Source organism: Oncorhynchus masou, chromosome 31, assembly GCF_036934945.1.
Source record: "Oncorhynchus masou masou isolate Uvic2021 chromosome 31, UVic_Omas_1.1, whole genome shotgun sequence".
NCBI lineage: Eukaryota > Metazoa > Chordata > Actinopteri > Salmoniformes > Salmonidae > Oncorhynchus > Oncorhynchus masou.
In genome coordinates, this window is record NC_088242.1 from 61,838,145 (window position 1) to 61,855,158 (window position 17,014).

A 17,014-nucleotide genomic window follows, 5' to 3' on the forward strand; every position below is an offset into this window, starting at 1 on the left:
CCTGTGGTAAATTCAATTGATTGGATATGATTTGGAAAGGTGCGCACACACCTGTCTATATAAGGTCCCAGAGTTGCCAGTACATGTCAGATCAAAAACCAAGCCATGAGGTCGAATAAATTGTCCGTAGAGCTCAGACAGGATTCTGTCGAGGCACAGATCTGGGGAAGAGTACCAGGACATTTCTGCAGCATTCAAGGTCCCCAAGAACACAGTGGCCCCCACTTAAATGGAAGAAGTTTGGAACCACCAAGACTCTTCCTAGAGCTGGCCGCCCGGCCAAACTGAGCAATCGGGGGAGAAGGGCCTTGGTTAGGGAGGTGACCAAGAACCCGATGGTCATTCTGTCAGAGTTCCTCTGTGGAGATGGGAGAACCTTCCAAAAGGACAACCATCTCTGCAGCACTCCACCAATCAGGACTTTATGGTCAAACCAAACTTTATTTGTCACATGCTCTGAATACTAGTGTAGACCTTACCATTATGCTTACTTACAAACCCTTAACCAACAGTGCATTTCAAGAAGAGTTAAGAAAATATTTACTAAATGAACACTAACATAACAATAACGAGGCCATATACAGGGGGTACCGGTACCGAGTCAGTGTGCGGGAGTACAGGTTTGAGGTAATTTGTACATGCAGGTAGGGGTGACGTGACTATGCATAGATAATAGCGAGTGGCAGCAGTGTACCAAACAAATGGAGGGGGGAGGTCAATGTAATAGTCTGGTGGCCATTTGATTTAATTGTTCAGCAGTCTTACGGATTTAGTGTAGAAGCTATTAAGGAGCCTTTTGGTCCTAGACTTGGCGCTCTGGTACCGCTTGCCGTGCTGTAGCAGAGAACAGTCGGACTTGGGTGACAATTCTATGGGCTTTCCTCTGACACCGCCTATTATATACAGCTGAAGTCGGAAGTTTACATACACTTAGGTTGGAGTCATTAAAACTCATTTTTCAACCATTCCACAAATTTCTTGTTAACAAACTATAGTTTTGGCAAGTCGGTTAGGACATCTACTTTGTGCATGACACAAGTAATTTTTCCAACAATTGTTTACAGACAGATTATTTCACTTATAATTCACTGTATCACAATTCCAGTGGGTCAGAAGTTTACATACACTAAGTTGACTGTGCCTTTAAACAGCTTGGAAAATACCAGAAAAGGATATGGCTTTAGAAGCTTCTGGTTGGCTAATTTACATCATTTGAGTCAATTGGAGGTGTACCAGTGGATGTATTTCAAGGCCTACCTTGAAACTCAGTGCCTCTTTGCTTGACATTGTGGGAAAATCAAAAGAAATCAACCAAGACCCCAGAATTTTTTTTGTAGACCTCCACAAATCTGGTTCATCCTTGGGAACAATTTCCAAACGCCTGAAGGTACCACGTTCATCTGTACACACAATAGTACGCAAGTGTAAACACCATGGGAAGACGCAGCTGTCATACCGGTCAGGATGGAGATTCGTTCTGTCTCCTAGAGATGAATGTACTTTGGTGCCAAAAGTGCAAATCAATCCCAGAACAACAGCAAAGGACCTTGTGAAGATGCTGTATCTATATCACCAGTAAAACGAGTCCTATATCGACATAACCTGAAAGACCTCTCAACAAGGAAGAAGCCACTGCTTCAAAATTGCCATAAAAAAAGCCAGACTACAGTTTGCGACTGCACATGGGGACAAAGATAGTTATTTTTGGAGAAATGTCCTCTGGTCTGATGAAACAAAAATAGAACTGTTTGGCCATAATAACCATCGTTATGTTTGGAGGAAAAAGGGGGAGGCTTGCAAGCCAAAGAACACCATCCCAACCGTGAAGCACAGATGTGGCAGCATCATGTTGTGGGGTGCTTTGCTGCAGGAGGGACTGGTGCACTTCACAAAATAGATGGTATCATAAGGAAAGAAAATATGTGGATATATTGAAGCAGCATCTCAAGACATCAGTCGGGGAAGTTAAAGCTTGGTCGCAAATGGGTCTTCCAAATGGACAATGACCCCAAGCATACATCCAAAGTTGTAGCAAAATGGCTTAAGGACAACAATGTCAAGGTATTGGAGTGGCCATCACAAAGCCCAGACTTCAATCCTATAGAAGATTTGTTGGCAGAACTGAAAAAATGTGTGCCAGCAAGGAGGCCTACAAACCTGAGTTACACCAGCTCTGTCAGGAGGAACGGGCCAAAATTCACCCATCTTATTGTGGGAAGCTTGTGGAAGGCTACCCAAAACGTTTGACCCAAATTAAACAATTTAAAGGCAATGCTACCAAACACTCAATTAGTATATATAACTTCTGACCCACTGGGAATGTGATGAAAGAAATAAAGGCTGATATAAATCACCCGACTATTATTCTGACATTTCACATTCTTAGAATCACAACCTTATTTTATCTGACCGACGACGAGGAATTTTTACTAGGATTAAATGTCAGGGATTGTGAAAATCAGTTTAAATGTATTTGGCTAAGGTAAACTGTAGGTCCTGGATTGAGGAAGCTTGTCCCCAGTGATGTGCTGGGCCATACGCACTACCCTCTGTTGCGCCCTATTGTCAGATGCCGAGCAGTTGCCTTACCAGGCGGTGATGCAAGTTGTCAGGATGCTCTCGATGGTGCAGCTGTATAACTTTTTGAGGATCTGGGGACACATGCCAAATCTTTTCAGTCTCCTGAGGGGGAAAAGGTGTCGTCGTGCCCTCTTCACGACTGTCTTGGGGTGTTTGGAATAGAGGTCGATCGATTTCTGATTTTTCAACGCCGATACCGATTTATTGGAGGAGCAAGAAAGCCGATACCGATTTAATCGGACACATTTTTTAAAAAAAGTAAAAAAAAAATATATATATATATATTTGTAATAATGACAGTTACAACAATACTGAATGAATAGTTATTCTAACTTAATATAATACATCAATAAAATTAATTTAGCCTCAAGTAAATAATGAAACATGTTCAATTTGGTTTAAATAATGCAAAAACAAAGTGTTGGAGAAGAAAGTAAAAGTGCAATATGTGCTATGTAAGAAAGCTAACGTTTCAGTTCCTTGCTCAGAACATGAGAACATATGAAAGCTGGTGGTTCCTTTTAAAATGAGTCTTCAATATTCCCAGGTAAGAAGTTTTAGGTTGTAGTTATTATAGGAATTATAGGACTATTTCCCTCTACCATTTGTTTTTCCTTAACCTTTGACTATTGGATCTTATAGACACTTTAGTATTGCCAGTGTAACAGTATAGCTTCCGTCCCTCTCCTCGCTCCTCCCTGGGCTCAAACCAGCAACACAACGACAACAGCCACCATTGAAGCAGCGTTACCCATGCAGAGCAAGGGAAACAACCACTGCAAGGAGTGAGTGACGTTTGAAACGCTATTAGCGCGCGCTAACTAGCTAGCCATTTCACTTCGGTTACACCAGCCTCATCTCGGGAGTTGATAGGCTTGAAATCATAAACAGCGCAATGCTTGATGCACAACGAAGAGCTGCTGGAAAAATGCAGGAAAGTGCTGCTTGTATGAATTGCTAACGCGCCTGCTTCTGCCTATCACCGGTCAGTCAGATACTTAGATGCTTGTATGCTCAGTCAGATTATATGCAACGCAGGACACGCTAGATAATATCTAGTAATATCATCAACCATGTGTATTTAACTAGTGATTGATTTATAAGATACGTTTAATGCTAGCTAGCAACTTACCTTGGCTTACTGCATTCGCGTAACAGGCAGTCTCCTTGTGGAGTGCATGAGAGAGAGGCAGGTCATTATTGCATTGGACAAGTTAACTGTAAGGTTGCAAGATTGGATCTGACAAGGTGAAAATCAGTCGTTCTGCCCCTGAACAAGGCAGTTAACCCACCGTTCCTAGGCAGTCATTGAAAATAAGCATGTGTTTGTTAACTGACGTGCCTAGTTAAATAAAGGCATTATTTTTTTATTTTATAAAAACAAACAAAAAATCGGCGCCCAAAAATACCGACTTCCGATTGTTATGAAAACTTGAAATCGGCCCTAATTAATCAGCCATTCCTATTAATCGGTCGACCTCTAGTTTGGACCATGATAGCTCGTTGGTAATGTGGACACCAAGGAACTAGAAACTATCGACCCTCTCCACTACAGCCCCGTTGATGTTAATGAGGTCTGTTTGTCCCGGCTTTTCCTGTAGTCCACAATCAGCTCCTTTGCCTTGTTCACATTGAGGGAGAGGTTGTTGTCCTAGCACCAGACTGCACGTTCTCTGACGGAGGAGTGGCTTCAGAACAAGTCCTTGAGTGGTCCAGACAGATGATTCCATATGTGTTATTTCATAGTTTTGATGTCTTCACTATTATTCTACAATGTAGAAAATAGTAAAAAAAAAAGAAAAAACCTTGAATGAGTAGGTGTTTCCAAATGTTTGACTGGTACTGTATATGTATGTGATGGGTTTAAATTATAAAGACGGATTTAAAATGCGCAAATGTTTGGTCACCCTCCCTTCACATTTCTCACTGTCAACCGTGAGTAATAATTTTGTTGGTGAAAACGTCCATGCATCGTCTGCATACCAACCATTTGATCTCAGTTTCATGTGGATATCTATTTAGATCTTCTTGAGTTGTACTTTGTTTTGAAGTAGACTACAGTGCTTTGAGTTATACGTTCAGTGGACAGTTTAAAAAAAAATATTATGAGGTACATCTAGTACCCGGTCGTACTCCCCTTTGCCACAAGAAGGGGCATGGAAACGGGTATCAAGGGACCTAACGTGTGCCAGAAAAACATTCCCCACACCCTTACATCACTCCACCAGCTTGTACCGTTGACACCAGGTAGGATGTGGCCATGGACTCATGCAGCTTACGCCAAATCCTGACTCTGCCATCAGCATGATCCAACATGATCCGGGTTTCGTTGGACCAGGCAATGTTTTTCTATTCTTCAGTTGTTCGCATCTCTGCATGTCTGGCAGACATATCAGTGTGGATGACGGATCACCACCTCAAGCTGAACCTCGGCAAGACGGAGCTGCTCTTCCTCCCGGGGAAGGACTGCCCGTTCCATGATCTCGCCATCACGGTTGACAACTCCATTGTTTCCTCCTCCCAGAGCGCTAAGAACCTTGGCGTGATCCTGGACAACACCCTGTCGTTCTCAACTAACATCAAGGCGGTGGCCCGTTCCTGTAGGTTCATGCTCTACAACATCCGCAGAGTACGCCCCTGCCTCACACAGGAAGCGGCGCAGGTCCTAATCCAGGCACTTGTCATCTCCCGTCTGGATTACTGCAACTCGCTGTTGGCTGGGCTCCCTGCCTGTGCCATTAAACCCCTACAACTCATCCAGAACACCGCAGCCCGTCTGGTGTTCAACCTTCCCAAGTTCTCTCACGTCACCCCGCTCCTCCGCTCTCTCCACTGGCTTCCAGTTGAAGCTCGCATCCGCTACAAGACCATGGTGCTTGCCTACGGAGCTGTGAGGGGAACGGCACCGCAGTACCTCCAGGCTCTGATCAGGCCCTACACCCAAACAAGGGCACTGCGTTCATCCACCTCTGGCCTGCTCGCCTCCCTACCACTGAGGAAGTACAGTTCCCGCTCAGCCCAGTCAAAACTGTTTGCTGCTCTGGCCCCCCAATGGTGGAACAAACTCCCTCACGACGTCAGGACAGCGGAGTCAATCACCACCTTCCGGAGACACCTGAAACCCCACCTCTTCAAGGAATACCTAGGATAGGATAAAGCAATCCTTCTCACCCCCCTTAAATGATTTAGATGCACTATTGTAAAGTGGCTGTTCCACTGATGTCAGAAGGTGAATTCACCAATTTGTAAGTCGCTCTGGATAAGAGCGTCTGCTAAATGACTTAAATGTAAATGTAGTTGTCCATTTGGTGATTGCGTGCCCACTGGAGCGGCTTCTTCTTGTTTTTAGCTGATAGGAGTGGAACCCGGTGTGGCCATCTGCTGCAATAGCCCATCCGTGACGAGGACCGATGATGCCTTTCTGCACACTACTGTTTAATCCTTAGTCTAAGCCGAGGTTGAAGGTTCTACTAATCTAACGTGGAATTGTTTTAAGATGGTCATACTAAGGATTGTTTTGATTTAGATTTTTTTAATCCCTTAAGGCAGTGTTTCCCAAACCTCAGTCCTCGTGAAGGGGGTGCATGTTTTGGTCTTTGCCTTAACACTACACAGCTGATTCAAAGGATCAGATCTTGATGATTAGTTGATTCTTTGAATCTGCTGTGTTGTGCTTGGGCAAGAAATAGAAAGTGCACCCTTGGAGTCCTGAGAACCAAGTTTGGGAAACCCTGCCTTAAGGTATAATTGGTATTATTTGATGGAACATTGAATTTGGCCTAGAGGGGTATAATAGCTTCTAGGCCAAAGTGTTACAGACCTTAAAGTGAGAAGACAGTTTTTCAGGCCACGGGACTGCCGCTGACTGGATTTGTTTCTTTTTTTTTTCTTGTCGAACCATTCTCGGTAAACTCTAGGCACGGTCGTGCGTGAAAAGCACAGGAGGCCAGCTGTTTCCGAGATACTGGAACAGGCGCGCCTAGCACTGAATATTATACTCAGTCACTTAGGTCAATTTTTTTTGCCCATTCTAAAGTAAAATCAAACAGGAACTGGATGCCTGTCTGCCTGCTTTCTATAGCAAGCCACGGCCATGTGACTCACTCTGTAGGAGTGAACCATTTTCGTGAACGGTGTGGTGTACCTAATAAACTGGCCACTGAGTGTATACAGTGAGCACATTTTGGTGCAGAGAGTGTTAACTGTAGCATAGCCTACTTGTGTTTTAGTTTCAACCAAAGCACATACTTTGCCTAGTGGTGCTCTGAGTTTTGGCCACGTGGCAGAAAAATGCGACCATTTGCACAATCATCCTGAAATCTCATCAGAAATTATGTTGTGATTTTTGCCTTCCTAGCAATTTCCCCTCCCCTGTTAGCTAGTGATAGCTACTGTTGATGATGCATAAGCTCGGCCTATTTGCAACATGGCCGCATTTTCCCGCCAGATTCAGTAGCATGAACATCTGAACATAATTCATGTTTTTTTTAATTTGTGGTAATTTTAGAATCAAGTATAATAGTTTCAGTATAGTGCGTTTTTCAAACTTGTTTTTCCATTTTCATTTTTTTCCATTTTAGTATACCGTAATACCCTTGATGTCTTGTCTTGCATGTCTCGCAAATTTACCAAAGTAGCCTAAAGTTCGCCTCTTCTCTGGTTTTATTTAAATTACACAACTTCCCCTGGCCTTTTACAGCCTGATTGTTTAGTTAGGCTATAACACAGCAAAGAATAGGTTTAGCGATAACTGCACTGTGATTTACATTTTATGGGGGGGACAGTTTACATTTTTTTTAAATGTTTTTTAAAAACAAGACTGCTGTTTAAATCGGGCTGAGCTTAAATCTATGAATGTGTTCAAATCTGGAGTCAAATGAGGTTATGGATATCACAAAGGAAGAGTGATACAAAAGTTACTGAGTGTGCTAAAAGTAACGTGCGGAAAATGAAAACACCCAAGACTAAGCTATTTGTAAATATTTTTCAATTGTAGGGCAAGGGCATGGAACTGCATTAGTTTCATTGGAGGGCACGATAGTGCCTCTTCCCCCTCAGGAGGCTGAACAGATTTGTCATGGGCCGTCAGATCCTCAAAGTTCTAAAGCCGCACCATTGAGAGCATCTTGACTGGCTGCATCACCGCTTGGTATGGCAACTGCAAGGCACCCAACAGCAAGGTGGTACAGAGAGTGGTGAGCACGGGCGGTACATAACTGGGGCCGAGCTCCCTGCAATCCAGGACCTCTATACCAGGCTTTGTCAGAGGAAGGCCCCAAAAATGGTGAGACTCCAGCCACCCTACCGCATGGCAAGCGGCATCAGTGCACCAAGTCTGGAACCAACAGGACCCTGAACAGCTTCTACGATGCATGCCAAGACTGATAAACAAGACTACTAAATAGCTAATCGAATGGCTCCCTGGACTACCTGCATTGACCCTTCTTTGCACGAACTCTCCTGCACTGACTCTATGCGCACACACACTGGAGTCTATCCATACATAATTACACTGACACTCCAACACACACACATAACATGCACACACATGCATACTGACGCCACACACACACACCTTCACCACATACGCTGCTGTTACTGTCTAATCTATCCTGTTGCCTAGTCACTTTATCCCTACCTATACTGTATGTAAATAGCTAGTTAATTTACCTCGTAAACACACACATCGACTTGGTACTGGTACTCCCTGTATATAGCCATGTTATTTTTTATTTTTAACTCTGCATTGTTGAAAAAGGACCCTTAAGTTAGCTTTTCACTGGTAGTCTACACCTGTTTACAATTCATGTGAGAAATGTGATTTGAGACAACAATCTGCTAGTGATTTCTGTAGCAGTGCAGACTACCAGAGATGATTGATTGACACACACACCAAGGATGAAACTTGGACCACGATGTGAAGCTTGAGTCAACACAGTATGAGGATGCCTCACACTGGGCTTCCTTTCACATACTGGGCTTCCTTTTCACAACTTATCTTCAAGTTGCCAGATGGTTCTGTTTTTGTTAAAGGCTGGCATAAGATTAGCCTGGTCCCAGATCTCTTTGTGCTGTCATGCCAACTACAGTGCCTTCAGAAAGCATTCATACTCGACTTATTCCATATTTTGTTGCGTTACAGCCTGAATTCAAAACGGGTAAAATATACTGTATAATTTTTTGGTCACCCATCTACACATAATTCCCCATAATATCAAAGTGAAAACATGTTTTAAAAAATGTTAGCACATGTATTGAAAATGAAAATACAGAAATATATAATTTACATAGGTATTCACACCCCTGAGTCAATACATGTTACAATCACCTTTGACAGCGATTTACTGCTATGAGACTCTCTGAGTAAGTATTTCTTTAAGAGCTTTGCACACCTGGATTGTGATATTTGCATTATTCTTAAAAAAAAAATAAAAAAAAAAAAAAATATATATATATATATAGCTCTGTTAAGTTGGTTGTTGATCATTGCAAGACAGCCATTTTCAAGTCTTGCCATAGATGCTCAGGCTGATTTGAAGTAAAAACCCACTAGGCCACTCAGGTCCATTCAATGTCATCTTGGTAGGCAACTCCAGTCTGTATTTGGCCTTGTGTTTTAGGTTATTGTCTTGCTGAAAGGGGAATTAATCTCAGTCTGATCGAAAGCAGACTGAACCAGGTTTTCAGGTTTTTAGCTCTATTCTGTTTATTTTTAACTATATAAAAAAATGCCTATTCCTTGCCAAAGACAAGCATACCCATAACATGATGCAGCCACGACCATGTTTGAAAATATGAAGTGGTACTGTGACGTTGTGTTGGATTTGCCCCAAATGTTATTTGCCACATTTTTTGCAATTTTAACTACAATGTTGATCCATCCTCTGTTTTCTCCTATCATAGCCATTAAACTCTAACTGTTTTAAAGTACCATTGGTATCATGGTGAAATCCGTGAGAGGTTTCCTTTCTCTCCAGCAACTGAGCTAGGAAGGACACCTGTAACTTTGTAGTGACTGGATGCCTTGTATCACTGTCCAAAGTGTGATTAATTACTTCACCATGCTCAAAGGGATATTCAATCTCTGCTTTAAAAAAGATATGTTTTGACCCATCTACCAACGTGTCCTTTGCAAGGCATTGGAAAACCTCCCCTGTATTTTGTGGTTGACTCTGTTTGAAATTCACTGCTCGACTGAGGGATCTGTATGTGTGGGGTACAGAGATTAGGTAGTCATTCAAAAATCATGTTTAAACTATTACAGCCATTAGTCAATGCAACTTATTATGTGACTTGTTAAGATCATTTCTACTCCTGGACTTATTTAGGCTTGCCAGAACAAAGTGGTTGGATACTTATTGACTCGAGACATTTCAGCATTTAATTTGTGAACATTTCTGAAAACAATTCAAAATTGACATGATTGTTTCACTGGTCTCCACACAATACCCAATCTCAATTTAATCTATTATCAATTCAGTCTGTAAAACAACAAAATGTGGAAAAGGTCAAGGCGTGTGTATACTTTCTAAATGCACTGTATATGGTCAATTGGGCATTACAATGACCACCGAAGAAGTTGGCAAGAGAGTACAAACAGATCTGTGACGAGGCTAGCATAAGATGTGTCACGTTTTAGAATAACACAGTCTTTAAACAGGATGTAGCCAGGTCCTATTTTAAAACCATTTATTTAACCTTTTATTCAACTAGGAAAGTCAGTTAAGAACATTCTTTTTTACAGTAACGGCCTACCCCGGACAAACCCTACCCTAACCCGGATAACACTGGGCCAATTGTGAGCCGCCCTATAAAAGCTAGAAGTGAAGAATAGCGGCACATTCTCTGCCAACAGAATCATGTTTAGTTGATCTTGTGGTTTCAAAACCTGTGGGAATTTAGTAAACACGGACACATAGTTGTGTTAAGTGTGGATGGAGAATGTGTCAGTCAAATACAGTCAAATAATTTTTCTGAAGATGTTTTTTTTGTAAATTGTCAGAAAACAATTGCTGTGGCAGGCTGGTAGGCTGGTTACATAGCAAATTTAGACATTGACTACAAAAGCCAGGCATGCGGTGCGGAAACAAGGCGGTTAGATGTTAACCCATCAACATCTAGGCCTTATCAGTCGCACACAGAAGCCATGCGCTTTTCCTGTGGCCGCACCAGCCTGTGCCCCACCACAGCATTTACACAATCGACAGTTTCCTTTTCAACTAGACCAGGGCCTGTACTCACTAAGCATCTTAAGAGTATTAGTGCTGATCTATGATCAGTTGTTGTATTTTAGATCTGAATTAATATGATTACATAGATAGGGGTCAACCTGATACTCGATCAGCACACATGCTCTAGCACTTTTTGTATACTGGCCCAGTTATCATTGTAGAACACAGTAACTATCTGTTATAGTTAGTTACACAATAATGAAACCTGGCAATGCTCTGAATTCAACATGACATCCAATAAAGAGCATCACATGCGATGCGTGCCGATTTCTTCCTTACATGCTCCAGGTAACTGACAAAATAAAGGAAACCCCAACATAGTGTCCTAATCTAATTAAGGTGTTGGGCCACCACGAGCCGCCAGAACAGCTTCAATGTGACTTGGCATAGATTCTACAAGTTCCTGGAACTCTATTGGAGGGATGCGACACTATCTATCCACGAGAAATTCCATCGTGGTGTTTTGGCGCCATTCCTGAATCTCCCATAAGTGTTCAATTGGGTTGAGATCTGGTGGCTGAAATAGCCATGGCATGTCGCGAAACCGCAAGTTGAGCAGTCTTCGTCACTGATGCTGCCGTCAAATGTCCAACAATTACCCCTATTTCAATGCCACGAAGATCTCTTCTAGCCATGGTAGCCAAAATAATGAGCAACTGGGCCTGCCCTGCACTTTTATACATGCCCCTAAGCATGATCGGATGTTAATTGCTTAATTACCTCAGGACTACACCTGTGTGGAAGCTCCAGCTTTCAATATACTTTATCCATCTCATTTACTCAACTGTTATCTTTATTTTGGCAGTTCCCTGTATGTTGGTAGTGGGTAAATCCATTTGAAGTCAATCAGTTCTTGACAGCATGTCTTCTGATTTAAACAAATTCCATACATGTTTGCGCATGGAAGAAGTGGCCAGAAAGGGACATTTTGGACCTAATAATTACACAACATTCAGGAAATAATGGTGCTCAAAGTATAGCATGGTACCCCATTGAAATTAAACTAACTTCTAATTACTACCACAAAGATGACTGCCAGTCCACCCACCGCGTTGAATGTCAACTTAAATGGTCATGTCTATTCTGTTATCTATATTTCTATGATTTCAATAGGCTTCCTATGGAGGGTTGACATTATTTAGAACAGATATTCCCATTCAAGTCAACATTCTCTGATGTCTGAACCTCCAACCATCTTTGTGGTACCATTTGAAAGTTGACATTTCTATGTTATTCCAATGTTAGTATATTTATCAGCCAAAACATGACACACAAATAATAAAAAATGTCTCAACCGAGGGCGGGCACAACCAACACAAAAACCTCAGACGTAAAATAGGGTCTAAGCCTTGCAGGTTTTCACAAACTCTCCTGGGGCCCCCCCTGGGTGCATGTTTTTAGTTTTTTGCCCTAGCACTACGTAGCTGCTTTTCAAATAATCTAAGCTTGATGATGAGTTGGTTATTTCAATCAGCTAATGCTAGGGCAAAGACCAAAACTTTACACCTGGGGGGGGGGGACCGAGTTTGGGAAAACCTGGTCGAAGCTACAACATGCGAATATGAAAAGAATTTAAACATTTTTAGGTAATTGACATAAATGTTAAATGAAATTTAGGATGTTTTTGTGTTCTTCCCAGGCTTGTTGATGACAGGTGTGTGGTGCAGCCGGACGCAGGAGACCTGGCCATTCCGCCCAAAAAGTTCAGAGGTGAGTGGGAGGAGTCAATGACTAGCTGGCCAACCGCAGAGGACTGCGTTGTAACTCATACAGTTGTTGTATTTGATTGAATTAACTCACAGCTTTTCTGCCAAGTTAGCAGTGATGGGCAGTTTAGTAGTGGAGCGTGCCAAAGTTACTGCAGTCCACACACACACACACACACACACACACACACACACACACAGAGACACCCTCCCAAGGCCTAGCAGGCCACTATAGCCCCATGTTGTTTTAACAGTGTGGTTTATGGGATGAGGTTTAAGTGTTTAACTGACTTTACAGAATCCCATTGAGTAAACAGCCACAAACCACACACATGCTATATACCCCCACCCAGTCACACACTCAAGTCAGTTAGTGACACACTGCCATGCAAATTACACTGAAAAAATATATAAGTGCAACATGTAAAGTGTTGGTCCCATGTTTTATGAGCGGAAATAAAAGATTCCAGAAATGTTCCATACGCACAAAGCTTATTTCTCAGAAATGTTTATATCCCTGTTAGTGAGCATTTATCTTTTGCAAGGTAATCCATCCACCTGACAGGTGTGGCATATCAAGAAGCTGATTAAACAGCATGATAATTTCACAGGTGCACCTTGTGATGGGCACAATAAAAGGCCACTCTAAAATGTATAGGATCTTCTGAGAACAGCCACCCGGACAGCTGATGTAACCGAAGAAGTTCTGCACAAACTGTCAGAAACCGTCACAGGGAAGCTCATCTGCGTAGTCGCCGTCCTCACCAGGGTCTTGACCCCTTGACTTTGACTTTGATGGCCACTGGCATGCTGGAGAAGTGTTCTCTTCACAGATGAACCCCAGTTTCAGCTGTACCGGGCAGAGAGGTTGTGTGGGAGAGAGGTTTGGTGATGTCAACGTTGTGAATAGAGTGCCCCACGGTGGCGGTGTGGTTATGGTATGGGCTGGCATAAGCTATGGACAAAAAAATGCAATTTAATTTTATCAATGGATGTTTGAATGAACTGAGATACCGTGAAGAGATCCTGAGGGACATTATCATGCCATTAATCCGCATCCGCAGCCATCACATGTTTCAGTATGATAATGCATGGCCACATGTCGCAAGGATCTGTACACAATTCCTGGAACCTGAAAATGCCCAATTTCATCCATGGCCTGAATACTCACCAGACATGTCACCCATTGAGCATGTTTGGGATGCTGTGTGTATAGGCTTGTACGACAGCATGTTCCAGTTCCCGCCAATTTCCAGCAACTTTGTACAGCCAATGAAAAGGAGTGGGACAACATTCCACAGGCCACAATAAACGGCCTGATCATCTCTATGCAAACGAGATGTTGCACGTTGAATGAGGCAAATGGTGCCCACACCAGAAACTGACGGGTTTTCTGATCCACGCCCCTACCTTTACATTTCAAAAATCTGTGACCAACAGATGCATATCTATATCCCCAGTCATGTGAAATCTATAGATTATTATTTTTTTAACCTTTTATTTAACTAAATTCTTTGTTTTCAATGATGGCCTAGGAACAGTGGGTTAACTTCCTTGTTCAGGGGCAGAACGACAGATCTTTACCCTGTCAGCTCAGGGATTTGATCTTGCAACCTTTCGGTTACTAGTCCAATGCTTTAACCACTTGACTACCTGCCACCCCAACATATAATTCATAAACGCTTAAAATGCAATATGAATCTTTTTTTTTTTTTTTTACTTCATTAAGCCATGATGAGGGCCTAATAAATGTATTTCCTTATATGAACTGGAACTCATTAAAATCTTAGAAACGCAACACAAAACAATTTCAATTTATATTCAGTGTACATTATATGTAGTATGTTTGTCTGTGTGATGCATGTATATGTATTCCTCACTCACCTCCCTTTCTGTTTCTTTGTGTCCTTCTTCTTTTTCTCCCAATTTCTTTTCCACTATTCATCTCTCCCTCTCTCTCTCTCTCTCTCTCCAGACTGCCTGTTCAAGGTATGTCCAATGAACAGGTACTCGGCTCAGAAGCAGTTCTGGAAGGCCAAACAGAGCAAACAAGGCAACAACTATACAGAAGCAGACCTATTCAAGAAGTTACAGGTATGACCTTTCTCCAAGTCCTAGTGTAATTCATTCACGGTCCTGGGCACGACACCCACAGGGTGTACAGGATTTAGATCCATCCCAGTACGAACACAACTGATTCACCTAATCAAGGGCTTGATCATTACTGTCGTTGATTCGTCTAATCAAGTATGTTAGTAGTGGGCTAGAACAATAGTCTGCACACCCTGTGGTCCCCCAGGACCTGGATGGACAAGCACTGTTTTAAGGGAACCAGGATCAGTTTGAGCAAGGCGAGGCACAGATTCGCTGATGGTGATCACAAGAATTAGTCATTTGGGATGCAACGTGATTTAATCTGGCTACAATGTAGTTAGCATCAAGCATGTTTTTCTTAATTTTCCAGCATGCAGCAGAACTGGAACAGAAGCAAAACGACACCGAGAATAAGAAGCTGCTTGGAGAGGTGGTCAAGTATAGTAACGTCATCCAGGTAACGGCCAACTACAGCCAACTCCCCTTTCTTATCAGAGATGATATCTTGGTTTGCTTTGTGCCCGTAACCTTGTGTATGTTTTCACTTTGTTACCAAGGCTGCCTTTCTGTCTGTAGTCTGGCTTCTAGTGCCTCACATTGCCAATGAGGTGCTTTAACAGACAACATTTTATATGGCACATAGTAAATTGAACTTGTATCATTTTCAATTTTCAGTCAACTGCGGGTTTGTTCCATGTGGTTTCACGAGGTTTGTGGCCTCCAAATTGGCTTAAAACTGTTGTGTTAAAGCATTTCAAAGGAATTGGTTTAGTCAGGTCCAGTCTCTTGCCACATGATTTGGCTGTAAAAAGATGAGCCTTTTTCATTTAGTGCTCTGTGTGCATTTTTAAAGCTAAAGCCAATTTGAATTATCTATTCAGAAAACATAATATTTTATGTGATAAATAGGATTTGGGTAATGTTCTGATCCCTAATGCCAAGCAGAAACTGAATTGAAAGGATTTTGTGGTCAATTCCAAATAAAGTATTGACAAATTCTGAGCTCATAACAAATTGAAATTAAAAATTAGCCCTTAATCTCACTTTAACAAAGAGTACCAATTTCATACGGTAACTGTTTCCTAGCAATAAATGTGATTTGGTAAAGATTAGAGTTTAGGTGTTGGGGTGGGATTCGAACCAGGGACCTTGTGCATGACCTTGTGTTGTGAATGATGTGTCCTCGTGAATTGGTCCCATTTTCTTTTCACCCTCAGCTTCTGCATATTAAAAGTAACAAGTACCTGACGGTGAACAAGCGTCTGCCGGCGCTGCTGGAGAAGAACGCCATGCGTGTGTCTCTGGACCCATCCGGCAATGAGGGCTCTTGGTTCTACATCCAGCCCTTCTGGAAGCTCCGCAGCGATGGTGATAATGTAGGTACCTTTTGTGCTGATCTTGGATCAAGTTCCCCTTGTCTATACAATCGTAATAATTTGTGATCTGAAAAGCAAAACTGATCTTAGATCTACACTCTTACTCTGAGAATTTTTATGAAAAGGGGTCCTGCACCCCGAACATGTGACCAAATGTGGAACAACTCCTAGCCCTACTTATCATAGATATGTTATGGCAAACCAAACCTCATGGTGAAACTCAGTATTGTTGAGATGTTTAAGTTGTGAGAATCTTTAAAAAACAACAACATTTTTTTAGGGGCTGTCTTAATATATCGGGGCGGCAGGGTAGCCTAGTGGTTAGAGTGTTGGACTAGCAACCGGAAGGTTGCAAGTTCAAAACTCCCGAGCTGGCAAGTCTGTCGTTCTGCCCCTGAACAAGCAGTTAACCCACTGTTCCTAGGCTGTCATTGAAAATAAGAATTTGTTCTTAACTGACTTCCCTAGTTAAATAAAGGTAAAATAAAAAATAAAACAAATATTGCAATGGTCCTGTTTTAATTAGATCGGTATTATGTCCATGTCAACGTAATGTCTTCATCCTGCTGAAATAACTCGACTGGTTGTCTCCTCTCCTTTTGCTTTAGCATCCTATGGTGGAAGGTATTCTTCTTGTTTGAAGTGCATGGTGGAAGTTTAGGCCATGAGACTTGCTGTGAAAGCATGGTAGCACTAGCTTTGCATGAGCATTGGAAAAACTTAAGTATGTGTTTGCATTTCCACGACTCTTCTGCAATTCTTTTCCCCCTTAACTGTTATTGACTAACAAGATCTGCGCAATTTAGATTACAGCAATGCTATAGATACTTAGTCTGTTTTATTATGATATGTAAGTGGTTTGAATGGAGATGCTTGAGACTATATGGTGCATACAGTACACTGCGTTCAGCGATTTCCCGCTGCCCCACACATTACTGTATGAATGAATGTCAATGCGCTGTGTACACCCCACAGGCTACACTTCCTTCATTTTACCATGGGTTGTGCTCATCTGCTATTGTTGTGG

General features: G+C 42.2%; 1 protein-coding gene across 5 annotated transcripts in view; it reads left to right on the forward strand.

Moving 5' to 3' along the window:
* LOC135524242 (inositol 1,4,5-trisphosphate receptor type 2-like) overlaps positions 1–17,014 on the forward strand; it is a 170,454-nt gene that overhangs the window by 10,599 nt on the left and 142,841 nt on the right. For all 5 annotated transcript variants that reach the window (XR_010452921.1, XM_064951604.1, XM_064951605.1 and 2 more), the window contains exons 2-5: positions 12,451–12,521; positions 14,493–14,611; positions 14,982–15,068; positions 15,829–15,987. Coding sequence is in view for 4 of the 5 variants with exons in the window: in XM_064951604.1 (XP_064807676.1) it covers positions 12,451–12,521; positions 14,493–14,611; positions 14,982–15,068; positions 15,829–15,987 (436 nt within the window). In the remaining variant the exon portion in view is untranslated. The remainder of the gene's footprint in view (positions 1–12,450; positions 12,522–14,492; positions 14,612–14,981; positions 15,069–15,828; positions 15,988–17,014) is intronic.